The sequence below is a fragment of the Plecotus auritus genome (assembly GCF_963455305.1).
Source record: "Plecotus auritus genome assembly, chromosome: 1".
In the NCBI taxonomy this organism is placed as follows: Eukaryota; Metazoa; Chordata; class Mammalia; order Chiroptera; family Vespertilionidae; genus Plecotus; species Plecotus auritus.
Window position 1 is genome coordinate 73165103 of NC_137770.1, and position 25813 is coordinate 73190915.

General features: G+C 54.4%; 2 protein-coding genes across 4 annotated transcripts; one reads left to right on the top strand and one right to left on the bottom strand.

Moving 5' to 3' along the window:
• Window positions 1-309: 309 nt before the first annotated feature.
• Window positions 310-9512, top strand: CCDC9B (coiled-coil domain containing 9B; the record flags this gene model as incomplete). Of its 3 annotated transcripts, none has more annotated exons than XM_080683336.1 (11): window positions 310-519; window positions 1269-1382; window positions 1652-1759; window positions 2302-2457; window positions 2548-2670; window positions 3308-3504; window positions 3800-3858; window positions 4437-4490; window positions 4592-4691; window positions 5246-5288; window positions 5371-9512. In XM_080683336.1, the coding sequence occupies 11 exons, from the start codon at window positions 310-312 to the stop codon at window positions 5899-5901; spliced, it is 1695 nt and encodes a 564-aa protein (XP_080539462.1). In that variant the 3' UTR covers window positions 5902-9512. The 3 variants fall into 3 exon arrangements, with proteins under 3 accessions (XP_080539462.1, XP_080539464.1, XP_080539463.1); XM_080683337.1 differs by lacking the exon at window positions 310-519 and adding an exon at window positions 998-1167 and having other exon boundaries at window positions 1243-1382; XM_080683338.1 differs by lacking the exon at window positions 5246-5288 and having other exon boundaries at window positions 376-519; window positions 8769-9512.
• Window positions 9513-14822: 5310 nt separating this feature from the next.
• On the bottom strand, window positions 14823-17816 carry INAFM2 (InaF motif containing 2). Its single transcript, XM_080659206.1, has one exon. It carries the CDS (start codon window positions 17377-17379, stop codon window positions 16924-16926), a length of 456 nt encoding a protein of 151 aa, XP_080515332.1. The 5' UTR covers window positions 17380-17816; the 3' UTR covers window positions 14823-16923.
• Between the last annotated feature and the right edge of the window lie 7997 nt (window positions 17817-25813).

Below are 25813 nucleotides of genomic sequence, written 5' to 3' on the forward strand. Positions count from 1 at the left end.
GGGAGGAGAGTGAGGGGAGGCTCCTCTGGGGGGGGGGAGGGGCTCAGACCAGGTGTCCTGTGTCCCGTGGGCCTTTCTCTACCACAGGGAGGGGTAAAGGCCTCCCATCTGTTTGCAGGCAGGCCAGGCGGGCCTTTCTGTGCACAGGGCCTTGGGGAAAGCAGGGCCTGGGGCAGGTCCCCTGTGTCGGCTCGACCTGCCAGGGCGAGATCCTGTCGGTCTGTCTGGGGACACTGGGGCAGGGCAGGGAGAGGTACTGGGCAGGACCAGCTGGCTGCCGGCGGCCTGGCCCTCGCCCTCTGAGAGTGGATGGGTGGGGGCAGTGGCCAAGGCGTTCCTGGCCGGGAGCCCAGAGGAGTCTTTTGTAATCACAACATGATCTCGTGTGCTGAGCAGCGAAGCCGGCAGGGAGAGGCCGGCAGAGGCCTGGCTCCAGTGGCTCCAGCGTCCCTCCTGCTTCGGCTCCCCCAGGGCTGCTCTGGAATTCTCTCCGTGCCTGCTGTTGCCATGCACTCAGCTGTGAGTGGCACCTCACCCTTGATGGAGGGCTTCTTGGGGCTGGGAGAGGGTTGAGACATCAGGAAGCCATACTCTGGTGGCAGCTGGGGACAGCTGGGCCTGGGAGGAGAAGGGCTGTGCCTAGGGCTGGGCAGGGGCACTGGTGACAAAGGAGACCTTGCAGCCACACAGGGAGGGGGCTGGGCCTCCCTGGAGCTGGTTCTTTCCTGTGCCCGCTGCCAGCAGCTCACGCCCCGAGAGGCTGGACCCCTGGGAGCAGCTCTTTCCCACAGGCTGGGCACAGGCCTGGGGAGTGGGGTCCAGGGACTGGGAGTTCAGGACGAATCAGGGGCCTCTCTTTTCACGGTGGTTCTCGGCCTGGGAGCCAAACAGCTTGCTCCTCGGCCTCCCGAATCCCCTGGCAGCTTCCCAGTCACGGCAGGTTCTGCTGCCAGAGCCATTTATAACTCCCATTCCAGGCTGTGCTCAGCAGTGGCGCTCCCTGGAGAGCCGGGGGAGGGGCAGCCCACGTCTGGGAGCCTGGGGCCTGGGTATGAGGCCTTGACCTGAGCACAAGAATGCAGAGCGATGGGCAGACAGGCCTCGTGGGCTGTGGGCTTGGGCCCTCTCTGTGCCATCTCCCCTTGTGCCCCTAGCTCTGGGCCTCAGGTATGTTCCTTGGGTGGTAAGAATCTGGTTGGTGGGAAGGTTGGGTCACTGGTGAGTGTTGGGCCCAGCCGTCAGGATCGCGGGCCCCCTGCCCTCTGCAGGGGCCTCACGGGGCTGAGACCCCGATGAACAGGCAGGAAGAGAAGGATGCAGAGCTGGACCGGAGGATAGTTGCTCTTCGAAAGAAGAACCAGGCCCTGCTACGCAGGTACCAGGTGAGTGGCTGTGCCAGGGGCTGGGAGGACCAGCTGGGTTGGAACTCCCTGTCTGACCCGCAGCCCTGTGTGGAGGTCTCTCCCTGAAGGATCAGGCTGGGGATGGAGGAAGGGTGGGTGTGGTCCATCTCAGAGGCTCCGTAGGGTCTTGGGGACTCTGTGAAGTGGTGCCTCTGCCTCCTGGTGTCCCGCCGGTGTCTCTCTGTAGGCCTGCCAGCGTCTGTTCTCTATGCTTCTGGGGCCTATGCTGACCCCAGGTCATCCCACAGGAGATCCAGGAAGACCGTCGGCAGGCGGAGCAAGGGGGCATGGCTGTGACCACGCCGGAGCTGCTGCGACCTGACAGCCTCACCGTCACCATCAGCCAGGTTCCCGGTGTAAGCCCCACCCGCAGGCAGGGCAGGGTGGCAAGAAGGTGGACAACCACCCCTGCCCCTCTGCTTCTCCCCCTTATAGTCCTGGGCTACTCTCCAGCTCCCAACCCCATGCAGCCCAAGCCACTGCTGTCCTCATCCCCTAAGGGCCACAGCTGAAAGGCCAACAAATAGAAGCCTCCTCATACCCTTTCCCAGCCCCACAGCCCTGTACATAGGCCTCAAAGCACTCCTAAACCCCAAACCCCAGGGGTCAGGGAACTGGGACTGAATGCTAGGAACAGTGGATGAGGGACAAAGCCCCATTGTCCGACTGCTCTGGACTTCCCAGCTCAGAGATGACCGGTCACTGTGGCATCTTGGGCCCCAGGGTGGCCCCAGGCCTTGATAACCTAATGCCACTGGCATGTGAACACCCGTGGAGTCAGCTTCTCTGTGGGCATTCCAGGGAGGGCCAGGGTGGAGCCCAGCCTGGGGAACCACCCAAAGGACCCAGCCCCCAGCACTGCCCACAAGGCCTGAGGGCAGAGCTCCTTATTCTGCAGGAGAAGCGGGTGGTCAGCCGGAACTGGGCAAGGAACACCCTTGGGCCTGGAGCAGCCAATGAGATGCTGGAGGATGAGGAGGTGGGGGACCACGCTGATACTTTCTGCTTGGGGGAGCGGGTGGAGCTGGCTGTGACCATGGAAAACAAAGCCGAGGTGAGCAGGGTGGAGGGGGAAGCCCAGGCGCCCAGTGTGCAGCCTCTCCTCCCCCGGCTCTGCCTCACTGCCCACACTCACCTCCCCCAGGCCAAGCGGATCGTAAGTGAGAAGCCCAGAGCAAGGAACCAGGGGGCAGAAGGGTCACCTGGAGAGGGCGTGGGCCGGAGCTCCTTCGCGCACATGGCTGCCAGCCTGGATTCTGCACGGAGGGTATATCTTCAAGAGGGGATGGGGACATGGATGTGGTGGTGCCCATCTGGGGGAGGTCAAGAAGCTGAGTCATATGTCCCCATCTGTGGGACATGGCCAGGCAGCACCAGCAAGAATTCCCACCCTTTCTTCCTTTCTCGGACCAGTCCCTATGTTGGGTGGTCTTGCAGTGAGAGTCAGGGTAAGCCAGACCTGTGATCCAGCCCCTTATCCTACCTGGACCTCTAGTGGCACATGGGTGGGGCCAGGAGGGAGCCAGGGACTGGCCACGTGTGAGGTTCGACCTCTAGGTGGCAGCAGCACCTAGTCCTGGCTCTTGCTCACAGCCGTTGGGTGCCCTCACTCTGGGCCTGGCCACACACCCCTGCAGCGTCCCTGTGGGCAGGTGCTATTATACCCCATTTACAGATGAGGAAATGTACACAGAGATTAAGTAACTGCTCCAAAGACACAGCTAGCAAGTGGGTGGAAACCATGCCTACCGCCAACAGCACATTAGAGATGGAACACATCTAATGTTTAGATGGGGACAGTGAAACCTTGAGAGAGGAAGGGGTTAGTAGACTCTGGGTGTCCATTCCAAACTGAGGGCACTTTCTGCTCCTACTCCATAGTTCTGAGTGTCTTTTCCTGGCAGGGTGCCCGGGAGCCCCGGAATCCAGGCCTGGGACGCTCAGCTCCCCGCCGGCCAGTGTGGGGGCCCCTAGAGGGGGGCTGGGACTATGCGCAGTGGAAGCAGGAGCGGGAGGAGATTGACCTGGCCCGCCTCGCCCGGCACAGGGATGCACAGGGTGACTGGCGCCGCCCATGGGACCTGGACAAGGCCAAGCCCACGTGGGTGGCGGGGCAGGGAAGCTTGTTGGGCTGACATGCGGTGGGGCTTGGGGAAGGCTAACTGTGGGTGCTTCTTGGAGAGCTGGTAGGACCCTCCCCAGGGTGGGGAGGGTCTGCCTGGGCCTTCGAGTCAGGGCTCTGTGTGGGCACTGGGGCCCCCATCTTTCCTGGGCCCACCATCTTCCTGCTGCCCTCAGTTCTGGGGCTCGGGTGGGGGAGGTGGAGCAGGTGTGGGTCTTGCTGCAGCCTCTGTCCTCCCTGCACCAGCAGCCTGACTGCCTCTCTGTCTCCACAGGCTCCAGGGCTCCAGCAAGCCTCGGGATGAGGGCCCCGGCGGGACAGGCAGCACCAGGGGTGAGCCACACCCCACCTCACTGCCTGCCCCTCTTTGGCTTTTTTTTTTTTTTTTCCCTTGTCCCCCTCTTCCTCTCTGTTCTCTGCCTCTTGGTTTGCCACTTATTTTTAGAGCTGCAAGGAAGCATGGAAGAACATCTTCCTTCCTCCCCCTTGCTATCAGAGGAGGTCACCATGACCTCCCCGCTCCCCTCCAAACCACAGCTCCTGCCCCTGGTTCCGACCCCAGATGTCCGGGGAGAAGCTCATGAGGAAGCCTGTGCTGGGTCCTGCTGAGTTGTTGGCTCCTCGTAGGCAAAAGCCCGAGTTCCCCTGCCCCTGGCCTGGCGTAGAACAGAGCTCTGCAGATCCCTGGTCCCTTGTCTTACACATGGGGAGGCTGGAGTGGCAAAGTGAGCAAGGGACCCAGCCCTCCTGACGGCCAGACCAGGGCTCTATGTGGGAGCCAGAGAACGCACAGCCAGACCGAGAGAATGAACAACAGCTTCCTGGTCCTGGGAGAACTGATGCTCCTGCTCCAAACTGGTGTTTGGATCCTTTGTCACCCTCCCTTCCCCCATTTCTTTGGCCTCTCTTAGGCCCCAAGAGCCACTGGAAGCTACAGCCCCCACCACGGTCCCCTGATGGCAAAGGTGAGTTAGGACAGAGGGAGGAGCAGGGTCCCATGAGCTGGTGAGGGAGCCAAGCTGCTAAGACCCTCTTCTCACCTTGATTTGTGGGCCATTTCTTGCAGGTGGTACTGCTCGGGGTGGGCAATCTAGCAGACCCTTGGTGGCACTGGCCCTACACAGCAAAGCCCGAGGGACGGAGAGGCTGACTGGCAGGGCCCGCAGGTAACAGGGGGCAGGGGGCAAAATCAAGGGCAGCGTCTGAGCTTCCTTATTTCCTGGCTCCCTTCTGCCCCAGGAATTGAGGACCCACACTGGTCCGGGTGCCAGTTCTGGCCCTCCGGCCTCTGCCTCCTGGTTGACTGCTGCCTGTGGCCTGGTGGCCGGTTAATGAGATGCAGGGAGAGGCCATCAGCAAAGGCAGCAGCAGCAAGAGCCTGGTGCCCAGGGAGGCTGGTGGTAATTACAGCAGTTACCTTCCCCTGGGAAGTCAGGTGCCTTTCCCAGGCAGCACAGGCAGGGACGTGCCTGGAGTCTCCACAGAACTCAGGGTGCTTCAGGCTTGGCCATACATAGCAGCGGGGGACCTGAGATGGGGCTAAGGAGGGCAGTGTTCAGAGGAAACTGAATTCGGGGAGCAAGGCGGGTTGGAAGGGAAGTATCCTGGAGCCTCATTCTGGCTCTGATGCTCCTGAGACCCTGAAGCCACTGACTACTGTTCTGATGACGTGAAGTGGGGTGGGTAAGAGTAGGGCCTACCATGTGCGGTGTTTCTACAGGTGGGAGACAAAGGAAGACAAGGAGGAGGTGGAGAGCCAGGAGGTGGGTACCTGGACTGGGGGTGGGGCGGGATAGGGACATGAGCCCTGGTTTGCCAGCCAGCAGTGCCAATCTCTTGTTTCAGGGAAGTGAAAGCACCGGCCAGACTCTGAATGAGAAGGAACAGGCACAGACACAGAGCAGGATGGAGCAGGGCAGACCCCCGAGTGCTCCGGCAACCAGCCCAGCTCCAGCATCCCCGGAGGGGACAAAAGGGGAATCAGAAGCTTCGGCAGCCAGTCCGGTCCCTGGCTCTCCACAGAACACTGACTTGGTCCCTCTTGACCTCTCTCTAGGAGGCACCGGTAGCCCCGGGCCTGGGAAGAGCATGTGTCTGAGGCCTGGGGCCCAGGAGAGTCCTGTGTCCCCGTGGGATGGTTCTGAGCAGCCTGTGTGGTGGGATGACCCCCAGGCTGAGCAGGAAGTCCAGACTTGCTCTGAGCCACAAAGAGGAGCAGGGCCCCTGGAACCCAGAAAAGACAGGTCTGGCAAGGCTGGGGCCCAGCAGGGCTTGGCACCGCGAAGTAGGCCCCCCAGAGGAACTGGCCAAAGAGCGAGGGGCACAGGAGGTGTGAGGAGTAGAAGAGGGGGCCCTGGCCCTGCAGGGAGATGCTGAGCAAAGCTCCTGGGAGCAGGGGCACCAGACTGGGAAGAGAAGGAAAGATCACAGTCAAGAGCCTTCTTTGTGATGGGCGTCTGGTTGCTGTGGCTGGTGGCCGTCTGGCTCAGCAGTTTGGCAAACTCTCTGGCACAGTGACATGTGGGGCCAGGAGCTGTCCTTCCTGCACCTCATGTGCACATCCCTGTGCATGTGTTTCGCACACCTGGTTTCTGAGGCTGGTAAGCCCTGTCTTGGGTCTACTGCTGCCTTGGCCACAAGCTTGGCCCGCCCCCGCCCCCTCGCCCTACCCTGCCCCCCCACTTCCCTCCCTCGGCGAGAGAGCAAGGCTGAGAAGCACTTAGCACCTGGCTTATGTGGCCTCCCTCTCCAGCTGCCAGCTGCCAGCTCCTCAGTGCAGGCACCTCAGCAGCTGGCATGACCAGTCCAGGCCTGGGCCCTTTCCCTCGCCTCTGCCTTGCACCCAGACTCACAGGGTGGCCAATCCAGCGGCCAGAAGCCTTCTGCCTTTCTAGAAAAGGAGGCTGAGGCCCAGAGAAAGGGAGGCCACAGCTGGCGGAGGCTGAGCTGGGGCTAGAAGAGCAGAGCTCAGATCTCCCCTGGGAGGACTTCCTCTCTGAAATGGAGTGAGAGTGGGAGAGGAGGGGACAGCCTCCCCGCCCCACAGTACAGTGGGAGACCTTACCATCAGGGACCACCCCCCACACCAGTCCAGACACTGAGTGCACCCTGAAGGGGGGTCAGGGAGCAGCCCTGCAGCCTGGGGTCATTTCCTGCCATCTCCTCCTTCCTCTCCCACCACCTCACTGCACCATAGTCAGGAAAAAGCAAGGACGCAGACAGATCTCAGAGATGAGAAACAGCAACTCTCCATAAGTACGACATCAGGGCTTGTCTTTCCTACTGAAGTCTCCATTTCTGCCCCTCCTCTGAGGCCCACGTCTGGTGAATTATCCAGACTCCGCACAAGCTGTGGCTTCCTCTCAATTCAACAAACATTTCCTGAGCACACACTACCAGCAATGCAGCCTGTGGGCGACAGTGACTTTGCCAGCAAGGGGGAGGGAGGAAACCTAGTCATCCGGCAGATCCAGGCTGCACAGCGGGAGCCGTTCTTGAATGTAGGTGCCCGACAGGGGACAGGGACTGGGATGGTGGGGGAACCCTCCCTTTCTCAACACGTGTACCCTTTGCCCCGGAGCCCTTGCCTGGATCTCCCCGTGGGCCCCCTCTGCTCCCCTCCTCTCTGCTCCTGCCATGGCTGTTCCTCTCTGCTGAGAGCGCCTGGCCTCACCAGCTTCCCTAGGTTCTCTGGGGAGAATCCAGACTGTCCCCAGGATTTCCATTGTCAAAGTGAGGCCTTGACCATGAGGTCGCAGCCTCACGGGTTCTCACTCCACCCTCCCCAACTATTCAGGAAGCGCGAGGAGGGGCTCCGACTGTTGACAGCAGTGCTTCTCACATGTTAAGTGCAGAGTAATGCAGATTCTAATTCAGCAGGCCAGGGCAGGCCCAGGGACTTTCATGTCTGATGCATCTCCAGCGGGTGCCTATGCTGCTGATTCCTGGACCAAACTTTAGCAGTCAGGGTTTGGACCAGCATATATGGGGGAAGGGCAAAGACAGACTGACTCTCACTGCCTGCTGCTGGCTGTGTAAGGGATGAGGAAGCGCTGCCCCTGTGTGGGGAGCTGCCTGGCTTCAGAGCTGGGTGGGAAGCTGAGGCAGCTGAGAAGATGCTGGAGAGGCCAGTGAGTGGGGCTGCCAGCTTCCTGTGGTGGAGAGTGGAAAAGCTGGGTGGGAAAGGGCTGAGATAAAGGGGGTGGAAGAGGCTGGTGTGGGTTGATCAAAGGGATTTTGAAAAGGCTTGGGAACATTCCTATGCATATGGGAGGAAGACCCCTATGAAATGAATAGGTAGGAATGAAAGAGTCCCAGCTCAAGCTTTCCTCTTGCCTTCCAGTCACACAAATATGGCTTTGGAGCTTTGCTCTGGCCCTGGAACCCATGACTCCCAAAGGATGGAGCTGGGGTAGGCAGAGCCCTTGAATGCAGATGTCTCCAAAAATAATTGTGACCAAGAATTTGAATTCTAAGGTTCACAAACTTATCCCAACTCCAATGCTTCCAGCTGTACCCTTCATTCGAGGGTATGTGCCAGGGCATGTTGACTGTGGGATGGGGATTTAGCATTTGGGCAGACCTCTGGTTCAGTCCTCACAACAGGACATAAGCAAGAGAGAAAGAGGGGCAGAAGGCTACGGACAGATAGGGCTTCTCTCCCTGAGGGCCACATCCAAAAGGATGTTAGGAGAAAGGGAGTCACTAGGGGCTGGAAAGAAGACTGGCACAGGACATCCTCCCTGGAGGAAGATTGTAGGGCAAGGCAAATATCACTGTACTTTAATAAAGGGGAGCCCTGGCCAGTGTGGCTCAGTGGTGGAGCACCGGCCCACGCACCAGACGTTCGCAGGTTCGATTCCTGGTCAAGGGCACGTACCTTGGTTTTTTCCAGGCCCATTGTGTGGGAGGCAATGTGTCTCTCTCACATGAATATTTCCCTCTCTCTCTCTCTCCCCCTCCCTCCCTCCCTTCCACTCTAAAAATCAATGGAAAAAATATCCTGGAGTGAGGATTCACAACAACCAAAAAGAAGGGAGCCCTTCTTCAGAATAAAGGGAACCAGCAGCTATGAGGGCCACCCCTCCTGCTCTAGGAACCAGATATGGAGCAGGAGGGGAACGTGGGTAGATACCCCTCCACAAAACGTGGGGTCCTGGAAGGCTGGCTTTCTCTCTTCCTGGATCCTTAAGGCCTGGTCGGGAGCCTTCCTCTTAGAATCCCTTCTCTTCTCCAACCAACAGACAAGATTGCTCTTAAAGTGGGAAGTTCTTCATGAGACATGGCTTTCAGGAGCCCAGGCACAGAGCTGGAGGAACTGAGAAGGGAGGGCGCAGAGTGTAACAGGAAACCAGCAGGGAGATGACAACTTTACCGAAGGCCTCAAAACAGGGAGCGCGGAAGAGGCAGGAGGCATCCCTGTGCTGGGCCCATATCACTTCGCAGAGAGGAACAGCAGACCATATTGTAAGGGAGGTATGTGTTCTGTTTTGTTTTAAACAGATTTTTTATTGATTTTTAGAGAGGAAGGTTGAGGGAGAGAAACAATGATGTAATATCGATCAGCTGTCCCCTGCACTTCCCCAACTGGGATGGAGCCTGCAACCTGGGCATGTGCCCTGACCAGGAATTGAACCAGAGACCTTTCAGTGCATGGGACAAAGCCCAACCAACAGAGCCACACTGGCCAGGGTGGGAGGGACCTTTTTTGATGATAGGACACACATGGGCTTTGGAATCTGACAGACTGAATCTGAATCCTGTTTGCCATCTGCCAGCTGGATGACCTTGGTCAATTTAGCTTCTAAAAGCCTGTGTTCTTATCTGCGACATGGGGCTAGTAATAACTATTTGAAGGGCTGTTCAAAAAATTAAAGATAAGAGTATGCACAATATGCCTGGCACACAGTAGGCACCCTATTAACAGTAGCCTGGCACCGGAAGGCACTTGGTGAATATTGTTGAATAAATGAAGTAGCTATTTGGTGTGACCTGTCTACTTTGTTTCCCATCTTTTCTTTTACTTTCTCTTCTAGTCTCACCTTCCCGGGGTCAGTACACCCTCAGGGGAACAAGGGGTGGTTTATAAAGCTGACCCGCTTTCACCCCGGGAAGTCTAATTGAGTCAAGGCCTCAGGAAGTGACCCTTCTCTTACAGGGAGGGTTCTTTGTCCCTACCCACCAGTGGGAGCCAAGGATGTGCTACGCACTTCTGCCTGCCTTTGCACACTGGCTCCCACAGTTCAGAGTGGTTTCTCTTTTCCTCTGTTCACATCATTAGGAATCTCATGAACTCCCACAAGTGTTTACTTCTTTAGTATTTCCCCCAGAAACAAACTCGACTTGTGGAGTTTGCTCCATGTCTCCTAGTGTTAAGTTTTGTCACCCAAAGGAGCAGCATGACTATATTTTCTTATGGTCAAGGGATGGGTATGGGGATCCCTAGAAGCAGGGGCTCCCCAGCTACCCAACAAGGCACAAGTTGGGAAGTTTTGACCACTAGTCAACTCCAATCCCAACCCTGGCCCAGGTAAGGATGGTACTAGCTCCCCAGAAGAATAAAGGAAACTGCAAAAAATCCCCCATACTTTCTTATTTTGGGGATTAATCAGAGGGGATCAAGGGCATAGGAGAAAGTTAAGACACCAACCCCTTCACTTCTGCCTCTGGAGTCATTTATCAGCACCCACAGACCCCGGCAAGCGTCTCGCTGAGCAAGGGTTATCAGGGCTTATGAGGAAGGGCTGACACTGGGTAACCACCACCTCACTGAGGGGGAGAACTTGAGGCTGGGAAAGGCGATGAGAGGAGCCAGCATAAGGCCCAGACTGAGGCTGCTTTTTCTCAACAAGGCTGCTGGCCCACGTCACAGCCTCTCATTAAGCATCCACTTGACGCCAGGGAAGTGAAATTGCGCAGACCTGGCACCAGAAGGAACCAATGTGGCACCCACTGCTCCTTTTAAGGACTGGCTCCAGGAGCAGCAGGCTCAGGGAGGAGGTGAGGCAAACACATCAGTACCTTTGTAGAAAGGGGAGAGAGGACTGCCTCCTTGTTAACAAGCTCTCCGGGGCAAGTTCTGCTGTAACTGTCACAAATATTCAACACTGTGGGCTTTTCCCCTTTTCTCACAAACTCTGGAGACACAGCGTTTCCCTTCCCCCTAGCAGGGTAGCTGGCTTCAACCAAGAGGATCAAAAACCCCTTGATAATCATCTGTCAAAACAGAAATACCGCCCTAGCCGATTTGGCTCAGTGGATGGAGCGTTGGCCTGCGGACTGGGGGGTTCCTTGTTCAATTCTGGTCAAGGGCATGTACCTTGGTTGCGGGCACATCCCCAGTGGGGGGTGCGCAGGAGGCAGCTGATTGATGTTTCTCTCTCATCGATGTTTCCAGCTCTCTCTCCCTCTCCCTTCCTCTCTGTAAAAAAATAAAATATTTAAAAACAAAAACAAAAACAAAAAAAACACCAAAAATCAGAAAACCAGAAATACCCTCAGCCCTGGCTCAGTTGGTTGGGCATCATCCCGTACACCAAGAGGTGGCGGGTTCGATTCCCAGTCAGGGCATGTGCAGGAGGCAGCTGGTTGATGTTTTTCTCACATTGATGTTTCTCTCTCTCTCTCTCTCTCTCTCTCTCTCTCTTTCTCCCTTCCTCTCTCTCTGAAATCAAAATAAATAACAGAAATACCCTCACCTGTTGCAGGTTCAGAGGGAAAGGCTGGACCAGTGGCTCTCAATTTTAGTATGCATCAGAATCACCTGGAAGGCTGTTTAAAGCACCATGCTGGGCTCCATTCCTGGATTTCTCATTCCGTTGGTCTGAGATGGGGCCCAAGACATGGCATTTCTAAAGTTCCCAGGGATGCTCAAGCTGATGGTCTGGGCACGGGTGTGGTGTTTGCTACCTGTCCCATCACATTTCTTATTTTTTTTTTTTAAATATATTTTATTGCTTTTTTACAGAGAGGAAGGAAGAGGGATAGAGAGTTAGAAACATCGATGAGAGGGAAACATCAATCAGCTGCCTCCTGCACACCTCCTACTGGGGATGTGCCCGCAACCAAGTTACGTGCCCCTGACCGGAATCGAACCTGGGACCTTTCAGTTCGCAGGCTGACGCTCTATCCACTGAGCCAAACCAGTTTTGGCTCATCACATTTCTTTCCATGCATCGGTTTTCCCCAAAGGGACAGACATTCCCTTGAAAACATATTACCTCATGTGTGAACACTGTACTTTTATTCCCAAGATCTCCAAGCCCTGTCGCATCTATTGCCTCCATTTGCTCTCAAGGGCCATAACCAATGCCATCGAGTCCTCAAGTTGCCCATTCAGGATTCCCTCCTAAGAGCATGCTGCCTCCCACCCAGGTCCTCACGATACTGTGAGCTGTCAATGGATCAGAGACTGGCTGCTGTGACACACACTGCCCAGACTGACCAGCAGGGAGCTGCGGGGATGAGTGGCCTCCAGAACACAGTGCGGGGAGACTCAACTCATGACTCGGGATACTACGGAGGTAGCAGAGAGGGGTATATTTAAAAATAAATCCTTGGTAATCAACATAATTGCTTTTTTGGACAAGTTGGTTTTGGGACGTTTGAGGCTCACGTGTCACACTGTAGGCACTAAATCACTAAATAAATAGTTCTTGAATTAACGGTAGTGGTTTATGGAAAATAGTTAGAATCTTACTGCAGTTTACCTGATAAGCTATTAGCAAAAACAGATTACTAAAGTTAAGAAAACAGGGCAATAACAAGGGTAGATTCTTGTTGGCATGACTGTAAAGTCCTTGAGGGTGAGAACTGTGTGGTAACTTTCTGGCCCCGTAGTAGTAGCTTACCGAATGTTTAGAGCAGCTCAAGGGAACTGTGCTCCTTACTGACCAGGTGGCTCCTGAGCATCATGGGAGCATAGCTGTTTCTGTACTTAGGATGGAGAGCCTGGTAGAGCCTGTGTGGTTAAAAAAAAAAAAAAAAAAAAAGGTTTTGTTTTTGTATTCTTAAAATAAGATACTGGAGGGAACAAAGAGCGGAACATAGGTTTTCTGGCAGCAGAAACCACAGGCTATGTCAGCAAGTAAAACTGTTAATGGAGTAGGTATTTTTATAGCTTAACATCAGGCATAAAGGGTCAGAACGCAGGAGACAATGAATGGGTCACACATTCTGTGTTGCCTCCATTAAGCACCTCATGGAATACAGCTGTGGGCTTCTGGAGCCTGGAAAGAACAGGCAGGCCCAGCCCAAGTCCCTCAACTTGCAAGTGAAGAAAACAGCGGCTAGCATGGCCAGCGCAGCAGTGATTTGCAGGGGTTCTCTTCAGCCATCAGTCCACTCCCTTGAAGCAGATTATGGGCTGTGGATGTGGGTCCACAAGTAAATTATGACCTTGACACCACAATGACACAGGAACAAGGCTATCCAACACAGTGATTAACCAGGTGAGCAACAAACTCAGAGCACCTACGACTGTGCCAGGCACTGAGCTTAGTGCTGGTCCTGAGAAACGAGCAAAGTCCCTCTCTCAGCCCAGAGAGACCAAAACACAAAACACAAAACACACACGCACACAAAAAGCACCTCCAGCTGTAACCCTTTTGTTAATGCAATTGCAATTCCAGAAATACCTCTATTCTCTGCAAACAGGAAGGGGAGGACAATTATTACCCCCTTTTAAATAGCTGTGGTAGCCCTAAAGCTTAGGAGTTGACCTTTCAGTTCTCCTTGAAGAAACATGTAGAAACAAGTAGATGCTCTCCACTCAGCATTTCAAAACAGGATATAAATACTCAACTGAAGAACACAGTATCTTAGAATTCCCTAGTGAAAACTGAAAAACAAGGTAGACAGAAAATGGTCTCATACTGTGCAGAAATCTAGAGCTTAGGAAGAAAAATATTTCTTCTGCTTAAAACTTCAAAGAAACACTTTTCGTACCTCAGCATCCCTGGGGGAGAGAAATGATACTCACACAAACTCAGTGTAACTGGCTTAGCAAACTCCTGGCCCCTCACCCTCCAAAACCTCTCTCAAAAGAGGATTATCTATCTCTTCCTTCCAACTCAGGCTGTCAGGGAATAAGCGCACGGCAGTAACTTCTAAGCAAACATCGAGAAATTATCCTCGTGGTGCAGGTACAAAGCAGTTGAAGGAAAGGAATTGCCTTTGCACAAATCTCTACTTTCTGACTCAAAAGCTGTTGGACAATTTTGCAGATAATGTCTCACCCTTGAAAATAAAACTATTGAGACCACTGCCCCCCACCAACTGGGCCCAGTTCTCATCAGCCAGCAGGCCCCTGCCACACACACTGCTGCGTGGTCCACCGTGTGAAGCCCGTGCAGCTGCAAAGCCGTATGTCACCATCCACGGAAAGGGAGCCTGAGTAGAACCACAAAACTCTTTGCCGCCCCTTCGGCTCTGCCTTACCAAGCCCTCTCACAGAAAGCCATTGTGTAGGCTGAAGGGGGAAATAAAAGAAGGGCGGACTTCCCCCCCCCACCCCCCCGCTCCCCTGCAGACTACAAGGTGATGTAAAAGAGCAGCAGCCACCCCCCAACAGCTCTGTAGAAGTGCAGGCCCCAGGGAGCCCCGCCAACACTGGCTTTTGGTTGTGTACTGGGCAGTGCCGTCTAATAATGAGCCGAGCTCAATTGCTTGCCATGTATTTTGTGGCATAACTAATCCCTTAGTTTTGTGCTTTTCACCCACATGTCTTTTATTGTTTGCTTTAGGGGGAGAAAAAGCCTCACCTTTGAAGCAATCTAAAGTTCTCTCAGCATTTGGCTCCCTCGCCTCCTCCATTTAGACAAAGCTGACCAACCACTGCAGCCTCCTCAGTGTCTTTCCCGGTGTTAGCATTTCCTGAACTATCGAGGGGCCAATGGTTTGTTTAAAGCTGAGAGGAGTGATGTTATCATGCGGCTTATCCTCACCTCAGCTCTCAGCCAGCTCAATATTTGCAATAATTCTTAATATGCATGGTGGCTGATCCCTTAGCTTCTTCAGCTAGGCATCTGTTCAGAGTCCTGTAAAAGCAGAACTTTTTTTTCCTAACCTTTTAAAGCTAGATATCACTGTTCTGCCAACCCCATCATTGCTTCCCAACTAAGATGGATCTTGCCACCCTTGACTAATCAATTCAGTCAAGCCATCGGGCAGAGAACATTAGGGCAATTGTTTTTTCCTCCGACAGCTATTTACCATCACCCATCCACCACATCTCAGACCATTTCCTCTTCCAACTTCTACTCCTTCCCCAAGAAATTCGAAAACAGAAACAACTTACACAGGCTTACGTAGAGTTCTTAGAATGTATTTTTGTTCACCTGAAAAATAAAACTTTTAAAAAATATACAAGACTTTTTTGAGTACAGGTATATCTTAAATGGCTGAATTATAAATAATGTCTCTGGTCATGTTCACAGCGAGGGCTGGAACCAATGTCCCAGTTCCAGTGAAGGCTTTAGAGTCAGAGGCCAGCAGTGGGGCCTTTTGAGTGGTCTCTCTAGACCCTGATCCATCCGAGTGGATCCAACAGTCCAGAATGCAGGGATCAGGATGGGGACAGGGGGGTTGGACTCCCAGATGTTCTCCTGCAAGGTCAAAGAATTCTTGGAATAAGAGATCAATTTATAAATTATTAAAATATAGGACTAAAAATTCACACAATAAATATAAAGTACAGGCTATTATTGAAGTTATAAAGTGGCATTTTATGTTTCTCCCCCATAGGTCCCCACCAAAAATTTAAAAGGCCTCAGAGACTTTCTAATGACCAAAGTCAAGTCAGCTGCTCAGAAATCTCCTCCAGCAAGACACCTTGGGGGTGCTACCAGCCTGCCCCCAGGCTATGACAGCTCAGCTGTAGTTTTCTTGCCCACAACAGGACATGGCTTAAAGCAAGGCTGTGCGTCCTTGGATCAGAGCTAACTAGAGTGTAGGTCAGAAAACTGGAGAGACAAACTGTTTCAGGGCTCAGGTGGCTAAATTTGTCCTTTTTTAAAAAAGGTGCCTCATTTCCCAAAAAGGAAACATTAAGAGGTTTGGTATCTTGTCATACCCACATTCAATTGCCTAAAAGCAAGTGGCAGAAGGAGATGGAATCCTAATTGAGGATGTATAATTCTTGCTGCCCCAGAGCTCTGCCAAGTGTCATCCCCTTGATGTTTCTCATCTCAGTAAATGCACAGGAGTTTACCAGGAGAGGTAAAGACAAGCCAATTTAAGCTTGCCACCACTCGTCTATTAACTGGCTATCAAAGCACAATCCTGAGCTTTAAGCCCATCTTTTAAACCAGAGGATGTGTTCAAAGCTCTGATTTCACAACAAATTTCATCCTAATCGCTGGGCTAAATTGTCACTACGAGCTCATGAAAGAGGGAAGGCTGGCATGATTACTGGACCAAGACAAGATTTTAAGGAGGGGGGATAAAACAAACACTTGTGAGTCACTCTACTTACAAAAGCTTGCTCTTCCTAAAAAACTGTGAGAAGGCCAAAGACTGAAGCACGCAGGCATCGCACTTTCCCTTCCTTCTTTCCTGGCCCATATCCAGATACTTAGGGTGCCACAGGAAACCTCCTGGGTGGGGGCACTAGGGTGGGAAGAGGAGGAGATCAGCACACTCCCCACCCTCCCTAAACTGCTTCTACTTCTCCTAAGGGTTTCCACTGTCCTTTCAACAAGTCGAAGAATGATTATACTCTTTTGTGTCATAAACCTATTTCTGAAGTAAGAGGGAAAGAGTGGATGATGGAAAAAACAGTTTGTGCCCTGTGGCTGGCTGCACTCTGGGGCCCAGCAAATAGCCCTTGCCTGACCCCATCAGCTACCCAGGGTGTGGGAGAATATATAGAATACTATGTAATTACAACTTCTGGTGCATATGTCAACAACTATATACAGGGATCTATAAATTAAATGCATTTGTGGCCACTGCAACTAGGTTGACGTACCTGAGCTCCCCTGCTTTTTTGGTGCCCTCCCTCCTTCCGACAGCTTCAGCTTATTTAAGAGCCCGTACAGCTCCCTCTTTCCCCTGAGTCTTGGGGGAAAGCCCGAGTCACCCCTGCACGAAGGATACACCACTGCAAGCGGCACAGAAGGGTTCGGTGCAGGAATCCGCCCCCCCCCCACCCGCCCCGTTATGGCTCATAGACCCGGCGCCGCCGCACAGTCCTGGGAAGACCAAACCCCCGAGTCCCAGACCAATCGTGGTCCCTCCGCTGAAGATCGGGCTGCAGGTCACTCGCCCCACCAATCGGCGATCGTCGGGGAAGGGGGCGTTCGCTCCGTGAGGGTCCCTCCCGCGGGCTCTCCGTCCTGCTGCAAAGTCCAGCGTCCAGGCTCGGGGAGGACGGCTCCCCGCCGCCCAGGTGCGAGGACTTCATCGGCTCCCGGGCGCCGCCGCTTCCTCCTCGTCCTCCTCCGGCCCTCGCGCCCGCTCCAGCGGCCCGGCCAGGGGGCTGTCGGCCGGGGGCTCGGGAGGCGGGGGCCGGGCCGCCTGCAGCGGGGGCGCGTCGCGCGGCGCCTCGCGGCGGGACGACCCCGTGGCGTTGGGCCCCGCGGCCGCCCCCGAGGTCCCGGACTGGCCGGTGGCGTTAGAGCCGCCGGGGGGCTGGCCGGCGGCTCCCCCCGAGGTCCCGGCGCCCACCGGCTGCCAGATGAGGCTGTAGTAGACGGCCAGCACGATGGCTGCCAGCGACACGGAGAGCACGTAGGCGAACACGGTGGCGAGCCGGACCCACTTCTTGTTGGTCTTGGCCGCCATCTTCGCCTTCTTGTCCCCGGTGTAGGTGGCCGGCTTGCCCCGCTCGGACGGGGCCGCGTCGCGCTCCTTCATGGGGGGGCCCCGGCCTCTGGCGCGGCGCTCCACGGCCCCGGCGGGCGGGGGCCTGGCGGCCTGGAGGACAGGGGGCGGGGGCGCCCCGGTTCCCGGCCGCTCCGCGCTCCTCACACCGCCCGCCCGCAGCCTGCCACCGCGTCGCTGCCGCCGCCGGGGCCTGGGCCAGTCACCGCCGCCAGCGCCGCCGCCGCCGCCGGCCCGTCAGCTGCTTCCCCGCCGCCGCCACAGCCACAGCCGCCGCAGCCGCCCGGCTCCGCGTCCCCATCCGCCGCCGCCACCGTCTGCCTGGCCGCCGGCCGCTCGGTCTCCAGTGGCCGCGCCGACCGCGCTGCTCCAGCCCGGCTCCCCCGCCTAACGCGCCGGGATCGGGGCGGGAGCGCCGCGGGGGGCTGCTCTTAAAGGGGCGACGCCGGGGTCCGGAAGCGCCGCGGGAGGCGGGCTTCTGTCGGCGCCGCTAGCCCGCCGGGCGCCCGGGTGCGAGAGGGTTAAAGGAGGCTGGTCTTAAAGGGGCAGTGTCGCCGCAGCCCCGCGCCCGCCGCCCGTGACGGGGGGCTCCGGTGCTGCTTTAAAGGGAGACCCGCGTCCTGTGGGGAGGAGAGCGGACAGGAAAGGGGCGGGGAGGGGCGGGCGGAGCGCGGAGCTGTCAACTCTGGCGACTCCTCTCTGCTGACGGTCCCGCGGAGGAACAGCAGCACCAGCTTGGGCCCCAGGCCTCAGTGTACCCCGGAGTGGGGGGTGACAGCACGCGCGTGCTCTCGGCTCGCGCCCCGCTCCACGTGGCCTTCCAGACCCCTTTACACCCAGCGACTCTAGCCCACGCCCCGCGCGCTGAGCTCCCGGCAGGTCGCTCCCCTTCCCCGCCGGCCCCACCCCCTTTCCCGTCCCGCCAGGGCTTCGGGGCTTCGCTGAAATCCACCCGATTCCTTGTCCTCTTAGGGCCCCAGTCAGGGTGCCCAGAGCTTCCGGGCCAGTACCACGTGCTAAGCTCGTTTTCCAGGCTCGCCTTCCATCTTAGTGCCAAAGTTTGCAACAGGTGTCATCCCGCTTTCGGGGGCTTCCGACCCTAGGTCAAGAGGCTGCACTGAACCCGTGGAGCGGCTCCGAGAGCTTTTCCCACCTCTCATCCTCTCCAGGCCGCAGAGCCTGGGCGTTTGTTCCCTCGCCCCCACCCCCACCCCATTCCCGTGTGAGGTTTGTCCTCTGGTCTATTCTGACGATCCCTCTCCCAGCTCGGACTCTTCAGCAGACGCTTTTCCCTGCGCCTTCCCCCTCCTTCTGCCCTCCCCTCTCTTGCCTTCTCTTCTTCCTATTCTCTCTCTACAAGACTTCCCAGAATTTCTAGGTCCCTCCTGCTTGAATTCTACTTCCTATGTTCCCAGAACCGGATGTATGGACCACCTGGGTGTGGGAGACTGTGCCTGTGTGGGGACAGGACTGTGGTTCTGTGAGTGAACAGCTTCCTCCCAACTTCTGCCCCTGTAGATGCGAGCCTGACTTTTCGCTTCTGACTCTGTGGGGCAGGACCCTCTCGCCTTTCCCATTTTCCTCATCCTCCACAGGAGATCTATGGTATCCAGACACGATGCCCCATGATGAGGAATCCCCTTCGCAACACTGCTGTCCTGCCCGCACTAGGATAGGCCTAGTGAGAGAAATCAGAAAGTCAAGGCAGGGTGGGGACTGAAAGGGCCCAAAAGACCATCTTTTGTAAATATCCCCATGGACCCTAGAACCTCCTGCACAACGTCCTATGGAGCACTCTTCAGCGTCCCGTAGAGATTCTCTGTGATGGTGGACCTTGCCTGCTCCCGAGGCAGCTTCTTAGCCCTTGGACAGTTCTGACCAATTACACACAGAAGTCAGGTGGCTACCGGAACTGAGTGTGCTGATGGCCGAGGGAGCCAAAGGCCTATAACCTGACCCCTCACTCTCATTCCTGAGGCCCAGCTGTGAGCCTGCCACTAACAGTGGCCAACTGGATGCTATTTCCAGAATAGCCTGCCTTTTCACTTTCTGAGAAGTTTCAAGAACATTGGAAGTTTGGAGTGTGTATTGTCTTCTGTTGGGCTGATGGGGAAAAGACAATCACTCCTTCCCATCCTGCTCCCAGGTCAGCCACAGGGAGCTGCTAAGTTAAAAGCCCTGAATTGCCTCCGGATGTTGTCCTCTCCTCTCCCCTGCTCTCTGGCTTTCCTGACAGGACTGATCATACCAACTATACAAGGTAAATTATTTGGAAAGATTCCAGGTAAGGCCAACCCAAAGCCTCCTCCTTGAATTCACCCGGTATTTCTCCTGTTGCAAATTAAAACTTCTTTTTTCTTGCTTGGTTCTCAGTGGAGCAGAAAACAGCATGCCATTCTTTTCTATACTAAAGAATAAGCATACTTGAGAAGCACTTATTCAATTCCTCTCAGCCTATTTTTCTCTAAACTAAACAGTGCCAGATTCTTTAACCTATCAGTAAGCCCTATTTATTATCTGGATTTACATAGTGTCTTTTACCCCAGAACTCAAATTGCTTTCAGATATAATTGAGCCTGATCTCCCTGGTGCTTGAGCCATTAAGAAACCATTAGTGTATTCCTGCTGCAGGCAACTAAATGGCCCCCTAGTGGCCTGAAGGTGCATATGCTTCCCTAAGTGCCTCTCCCCCACTAAGGGAGGAGAGTGAGAGAAATCAGAGCATCAAGGCAGGGTGGGGACAGAAAGGGCCCAGAAGGTCATCTTTTGTAAATACTCCAATGGCCCCTAGAACGACATCCCTATGGAGCGTCAACTACAAGACCCTCCATGATCGTGTACCCTGTTTGCTCCCTAAGGCAGCCTTGGAAAGTTCTGACCAATGATAACAGCAGCAACATCCACGCCCTAATGTGCTAGGCACCATACTCAGCACTTACGTTCCTTGTCTCACAACAACCTATCAGGTAGGTACTCTGGAAGGGTTGGTGACCCATCTTGACTTGAATGGGCATACATTCTTGCTAAAGGTCTCAACCAGCACCACTCTCCAAGGGCTTAAAGAGTGTTTGACTCACTGACTGACCTAAGATCTCACATAATGTTGCATCAGATCAAGAGTCCCACTTTCTAGCAAAAGAGTGGTCATATAATCGTCTGGGCACATCACAAACTTTGCTGCCTACTGGTGAATAGAGTTGATAGAGTAAAATAACTGCCTTTCAAAGGTGCAGCTGAAGCACCACTTTAGTACAATGTGCTCTGGCATGAAGTATGCACTCTATCCAATAACTATAATCTGGGCTACGGCTCAACAGCTAAAATACAGAGGTCTAGGGAACAAGGGGTAGTAGGAAGAATAACCTCACCATCACTCCCAGTGACCCTTGGGGAAGGGGTGGGTTTTGTGGTTCCTATTCCTATAGTTCCAGTCTCTGTGGTTTACAGAATCTGGGTCTCAGAGGCGGAACACTTCCAGCAGGGGACAGAACAAGGGTCCCATAAATGTTCAGTGTGGCTGCTTTTCATCCTCCAGACTCCTTGTGCCAAGAGACCAGCAGACAAAGAAAGGAGTCACTTCCTGGCAGGGATATGTGACCCTGGTCCTTTAGAAAAGATAGGGCTGCTGCTACACAGTAGGGTTAGGAAAGAATATGTTTGGCACACAGGTGATGCACCTGGGTGTCTCTTGGTAATCCCTTGCCCAATGTCTATAGTAAGTAGACAAATTCAGAAGCCTGGTTTGAGAAGGGCCTGGTGAGTAGGCACTCAGACCCCTCAGGAATGCCACCAGGTAAGCCACCTAGACCAGCAGAGGTGCAAATTGAAGAGAATCTAGACTGGATAATGGGGCGGGGAGAATGCTGAATATCAGTGACACCAAGACAGGCTGCAGTAGTGGGGAGTCAGGGTTGAGCAGAGGAATACATCGATCAGTGATGCAGTCACAGCAAAGGACGCCTCCACAGGGGGCTCTGGAGTTGGGATGACGCTTCAGACCTGGCCCCACCTGAGGCACGAGGGCTGTACCTTTGTGTCCCCACATTGGCCAGGCAGATGGTCCCTGCTCAGGAAGCCGGGCCAGGTAGCTCCCTTTGGAAGTGCTCAGGGAGAGATTGAGCTGTGAGGCCCCAGCCGCCAGCACTCCTGGCAATTTGGGGTTAAGTTTCTTGGTCGCAGGTGCAGGACCTGGGTGGTGTCCACAGCAACTGCAGCAGTGCCCCCTGGACATGGCTTAGCCCTCCATGCTTCGTACAGGAAGTTGGCTTTGTGTGGAAATAGCTCCTCCAGAATTCTAGTGACTGTTTTCTCCGGGAATCTTACAGGACGGTAAGTAGGAGGAACCATTGCCCCTACTGCATGAGCTCTTCCTTGGGATAATCTGCACTCCAGAGCCCCCTGTGGAGGCGGCCTTTGCTGTGACTGCATCACTGATCAATGTATTCCTCTGCTCAATTCTGACTCCTTCACTTCCTCGATGCCATGTTGTTTCTGAGAGTGCCTCCCAATAAACTTTCTGCAAGAAAACCTTTTCCTCATAATGCTTCATGAGAAACCTGAGCTAAGAGAGTCACCTACGTCACCTAAGATTCTAACCTTGGGGACCCAGGAGAACAAGTCTCATCCATCTGAAGGTAGACCTCCTGGCCACCTGAGTCTTCTGAGCCATGGTTCCCTCCACCAGTCCTCACAGAGTGTTGTGTGCATCCTACATCCTGGCTGTCCTCCACCAAATGCCCTCCTGCTGTTCGTTCCCCTGTGATAAAGCAACCAAACAGAAGTCCCTGAGTACATGAGACGTGGTCTGACAGGACAGGAATGAGAATGTGACTGCATCTTCCCTGGTTCTAGAGCTCTGGCTGCACATTGGAACCAAGGGTGAAACATTGGAAATACAAATTCCTCACCTTCCTCTCCCTCTTCCCCCTCACCCATCCCAGGTCCTGATTCAGAGGGTCTGGGCACAGCAAGGACACAGTGTTACCAGAGCTTCCCAGGTGATTCTGGTTGATATCAAGATGGAGAGTCACTGGGCTCAGTGTGTTCGACTTCAACTCAGCAGCCTCAGAGTCTATCCGCTTTTCTGGCAGCCTTTTCGTTTGACTCATATGGAGCTGGCTGTCAGCAAAAACCCTCAGTTTTATTCACACTTGCTTCTGCTAAGCCACCACTTCCCCACCCTGTCCTTGCACAGTTGGTGCCTTGGAGCCAAGCCCAGATCTCGCAGTTAAGCCATGTTCATTTCACCTTTGAGGTTCAGGCTGTGACTCCAGCAGGTTAGGGAGTTTTGTGATCCTGAGTGTGTCTCCCAACACATCCCCTGTTCTCACTGACGGCCTGTTATCCACAACGTTGGGGGCCTTGTTCCCTGTGGCTTTGCCCAGGTCCTGATAAAAAGAAGGACGAGGACAGGAATAAGAACAGAAGCAAGCAGTCTTCCTGAGGGCCTTCCTTATGTGCAAGGCACCAGGCCCGCCTGGAGAAGGACATCGTCTCACTTTCATCACACTTAGGACAATGGGTTCATTTCACAGACGGATAAGCAGAGGCAGGGAAGATGCGGACTGTGTCTAAGAATACCCTGCTGCAGGAGGGGGCCAATCCTTTCCTGCCATCTACAGCTCCTATCTCTAGGTTTTTGTCATCTCCCAGAGGAAAGGTGGGAGATAAACGTTACAAGGTTGACCCTTCTGATTGGAAAAAGATTTTTAGAGCTGGAAGGAATCTTAGGAACCATCAAAAGCTAACAGATTAGAGAGCTCAGGTAACTTGCCTAGATCACACAGCAAAAACCTTTCCTCTGTTGGAGATTAAAATTTGGGTTTCTTGAGAACAATCCAGTATTCACTCAGCTACATCTCCAAGTAAGTTTGGTCCAAAATGGCACTTCAAAGGAAACACACATGGGACCGGATCTTTTCCACCTCTAAGTCCCAGATGTTTCCCTCTATGATTCTAGAAGGGCTTAGTTTGGGAGGACAGGCAACATCTCCCTCCTGGGCTTCTACGGAAAACTCTCGATTGTCTCTCCTCCCCTACATGAGGAATTAGAACCTCGGCACCTGCTATCCAGCCTTGTTCCTCCATTCGCATTCAACTTTCAGTGTGTAGAGGATGGCTGGATCTGGAGCCACAGCTGGACATACAGACAGACTGATGGACAGCTCCTGCTCTTTACTCTGCCTCATCAGCTGTGGGGGCTGTGGTGGTGGGAGGCTGGCACTCAACTTCCTGCGTTCTGGTCATCTGGGGGACAGCCTGCTTCAAGTCTACAACCAGAAGCACCCCTAACTCGGCCTGCCCTGGGAAGGTGGGTCCAGCCCCTGACCCACACAAACTGCTGGGGGGGGGGGGGACACAAAGAGCAAGTCAGTGAAGATATTTGTTATGGAAAGAATAGGACTGAGGAGGACGTAATAAGAAATTGCATTGCTCCCGCCAGTGGCTGCTGCTACTACTACCACTACTAAGCTCATGTGTAGGCATTGTGTTAAGTACTTTATGTTCATTACAGTATTTAGTTCTTACAATATCCCTTGAAACATAGTTATTTCCATTTTACAGGTCAGGATGTTGATGCACAGGAAGGTTAGGAAGGTTAAATATCACAAGGTAAACCAGCTTGTGAGTGACTGGGTTCATAGAATAATGAATTTGGCTCATGTGTCAGGCTGAGAAACAGACCCCAGAGGATGTAACAGCAGCCCTCCTCATTCCAAAACTAAGCTAGCCATTGGCCCAAGATGCACAACATGCCTCAGGGCTCCTGAACCCCAACTGCTTCATCAGGGAAGCCATGGCATCAGCTAAGAAACCCACCTAATCTGACTCCCTTGTTGGCTGGTAACTGGGTCACCCGAAGATCTGAGTTCACCTTCCACCACTAAACTTCTCGGTCCTCACACAAGCTGCCAAGTGAGCCAATGAACTCGGGTCCTGCCTCCGAGGCTCTGGGCCACCACCATCTCCCTGGGAGGCAGCAATGTGCTGACTGTTCATCCCCAGTGACGTGTATGGCCCAGAGCTCACACATGCCAAACTCTCCAGTGTAGGTGTCTCACAGCTGACACAGACCCTCTGGTGACTTCACTTCACTCGGGATCTGTCTTCCCTTGATCCCCAGCCTTTCCCCAGGAGGCATGAGCTTTTCAGTGTGCCCAGTAGGGGGCATCGTCACCCTTCCACCTTCTGCCCTGGAAGGAGGGGGGAGGGGGAGAGATTGGCAGATTGCCTGGGGCCCTCTGCTCAGCTCAGGCCAGGAGCACATTTCCCAAACTGGGTATTCGTGTGACCTCCTGCTTTCTCCATATCCATTCTACCATTATTTATACAGTATTTTTCTTCTTTGTCAATACAATTTAAAAAAAAACTCAGTGTTTTTAAAAGAAAAAAAAAAGCCCTTTGATGAAGGTTTTCCCAGCTTCCCTCACTGTGTGAATCCCCTGCATTCTAAGGGCTGCTCTTCAGGATGTGGGCAGGAAAATACAGGCCCCGTGGAAGCTACAGTGGGGTTCTCAAGAACTTGCTCCAGGCAGTGCCATCAGTGGGTAAAGATGGGTGAGGATTTATTCTGTGGATCCATAGCCTCAATCTTCAGAGCCAGAGAATGGAAGGATTAGAGTAAAATATCCTGAACTCCCTGTTTTCCTGTGTCACCCCCAAACCTGTCTCTCCCCAGCTCCCCCTCCCCCCACGCCCCAAGGGAGAGGGAAGGGATTGTCTTTCCAGGCCCAAAGTGAAGAGAAGGCTGATGGCTGCAGGGCAGATCAGAGGGGGGGATGGGGATGCAGGGCCAGAGGTGGCTACAGGTGACAGGTGCAGGGGCTTTGAGAAGGGGCAGCGATTTCCCTTGCAAAATCTATTCAAACAGACAAACAGGGAACCTGAGCCCAGGAGGGAACCAAAACTACAGGGACACCAGAGGGGCCCTTGGCTAGAGGGATGGGGGAAGAGAAAAGGCGGGCAGCAGGATTTGGAGGGAGGGGTGGGAGGATGAGGGCAAAGGGCAAAGAAGCTGGAGGATTCTCAAGCTGCTTCCACAGGCTCAGCCAGACCTTGCTTGCTCCAGGCTCCATCCCAAGTCTTAGAATTGCTCTCCTAGAGGTAATTTTAGTGCTGGGAGTCCCCTTAGCTCCAGTCCCACTAGCCCCCATCCTCCTGCCCTGGCCCAGACTGGCCAGCAGAGACGGTTTTAGGGCCTGAGTGAGGATCCCACAGTCGTCAGGGGCCGGCACTAAGGCTCATGGCAGAACCTGGGACAGCAAACCAGGACCTGAGAGGGAAGGAAGTCCTGGGCAGAGCTCCCTGCTCCCCCAGTTGAATTAGCAAGGGTGATAAGCAAATCAGATTAAGCAAGAGGAAGTGGGCTGGCTGGCTGAGCTGGGCCAGGTCTGAGCTCCCTGGGCTGGGGCAGTGTAGAGGCCCTGCAGGCACCCAGAGCAGGTGACCAAAGCTGAGGCCTCTGTGA

Bases quoted from the DNA above. Each gene is read 5' to 3' on its own strand.
- INAFM2 (XM_080659206.1), bottom strand. From the start codon at position 17,379: ATGAAGGAGCGCGACGCGGCCCCGTCCGAGCGGGGCAAGCCGGCCACC.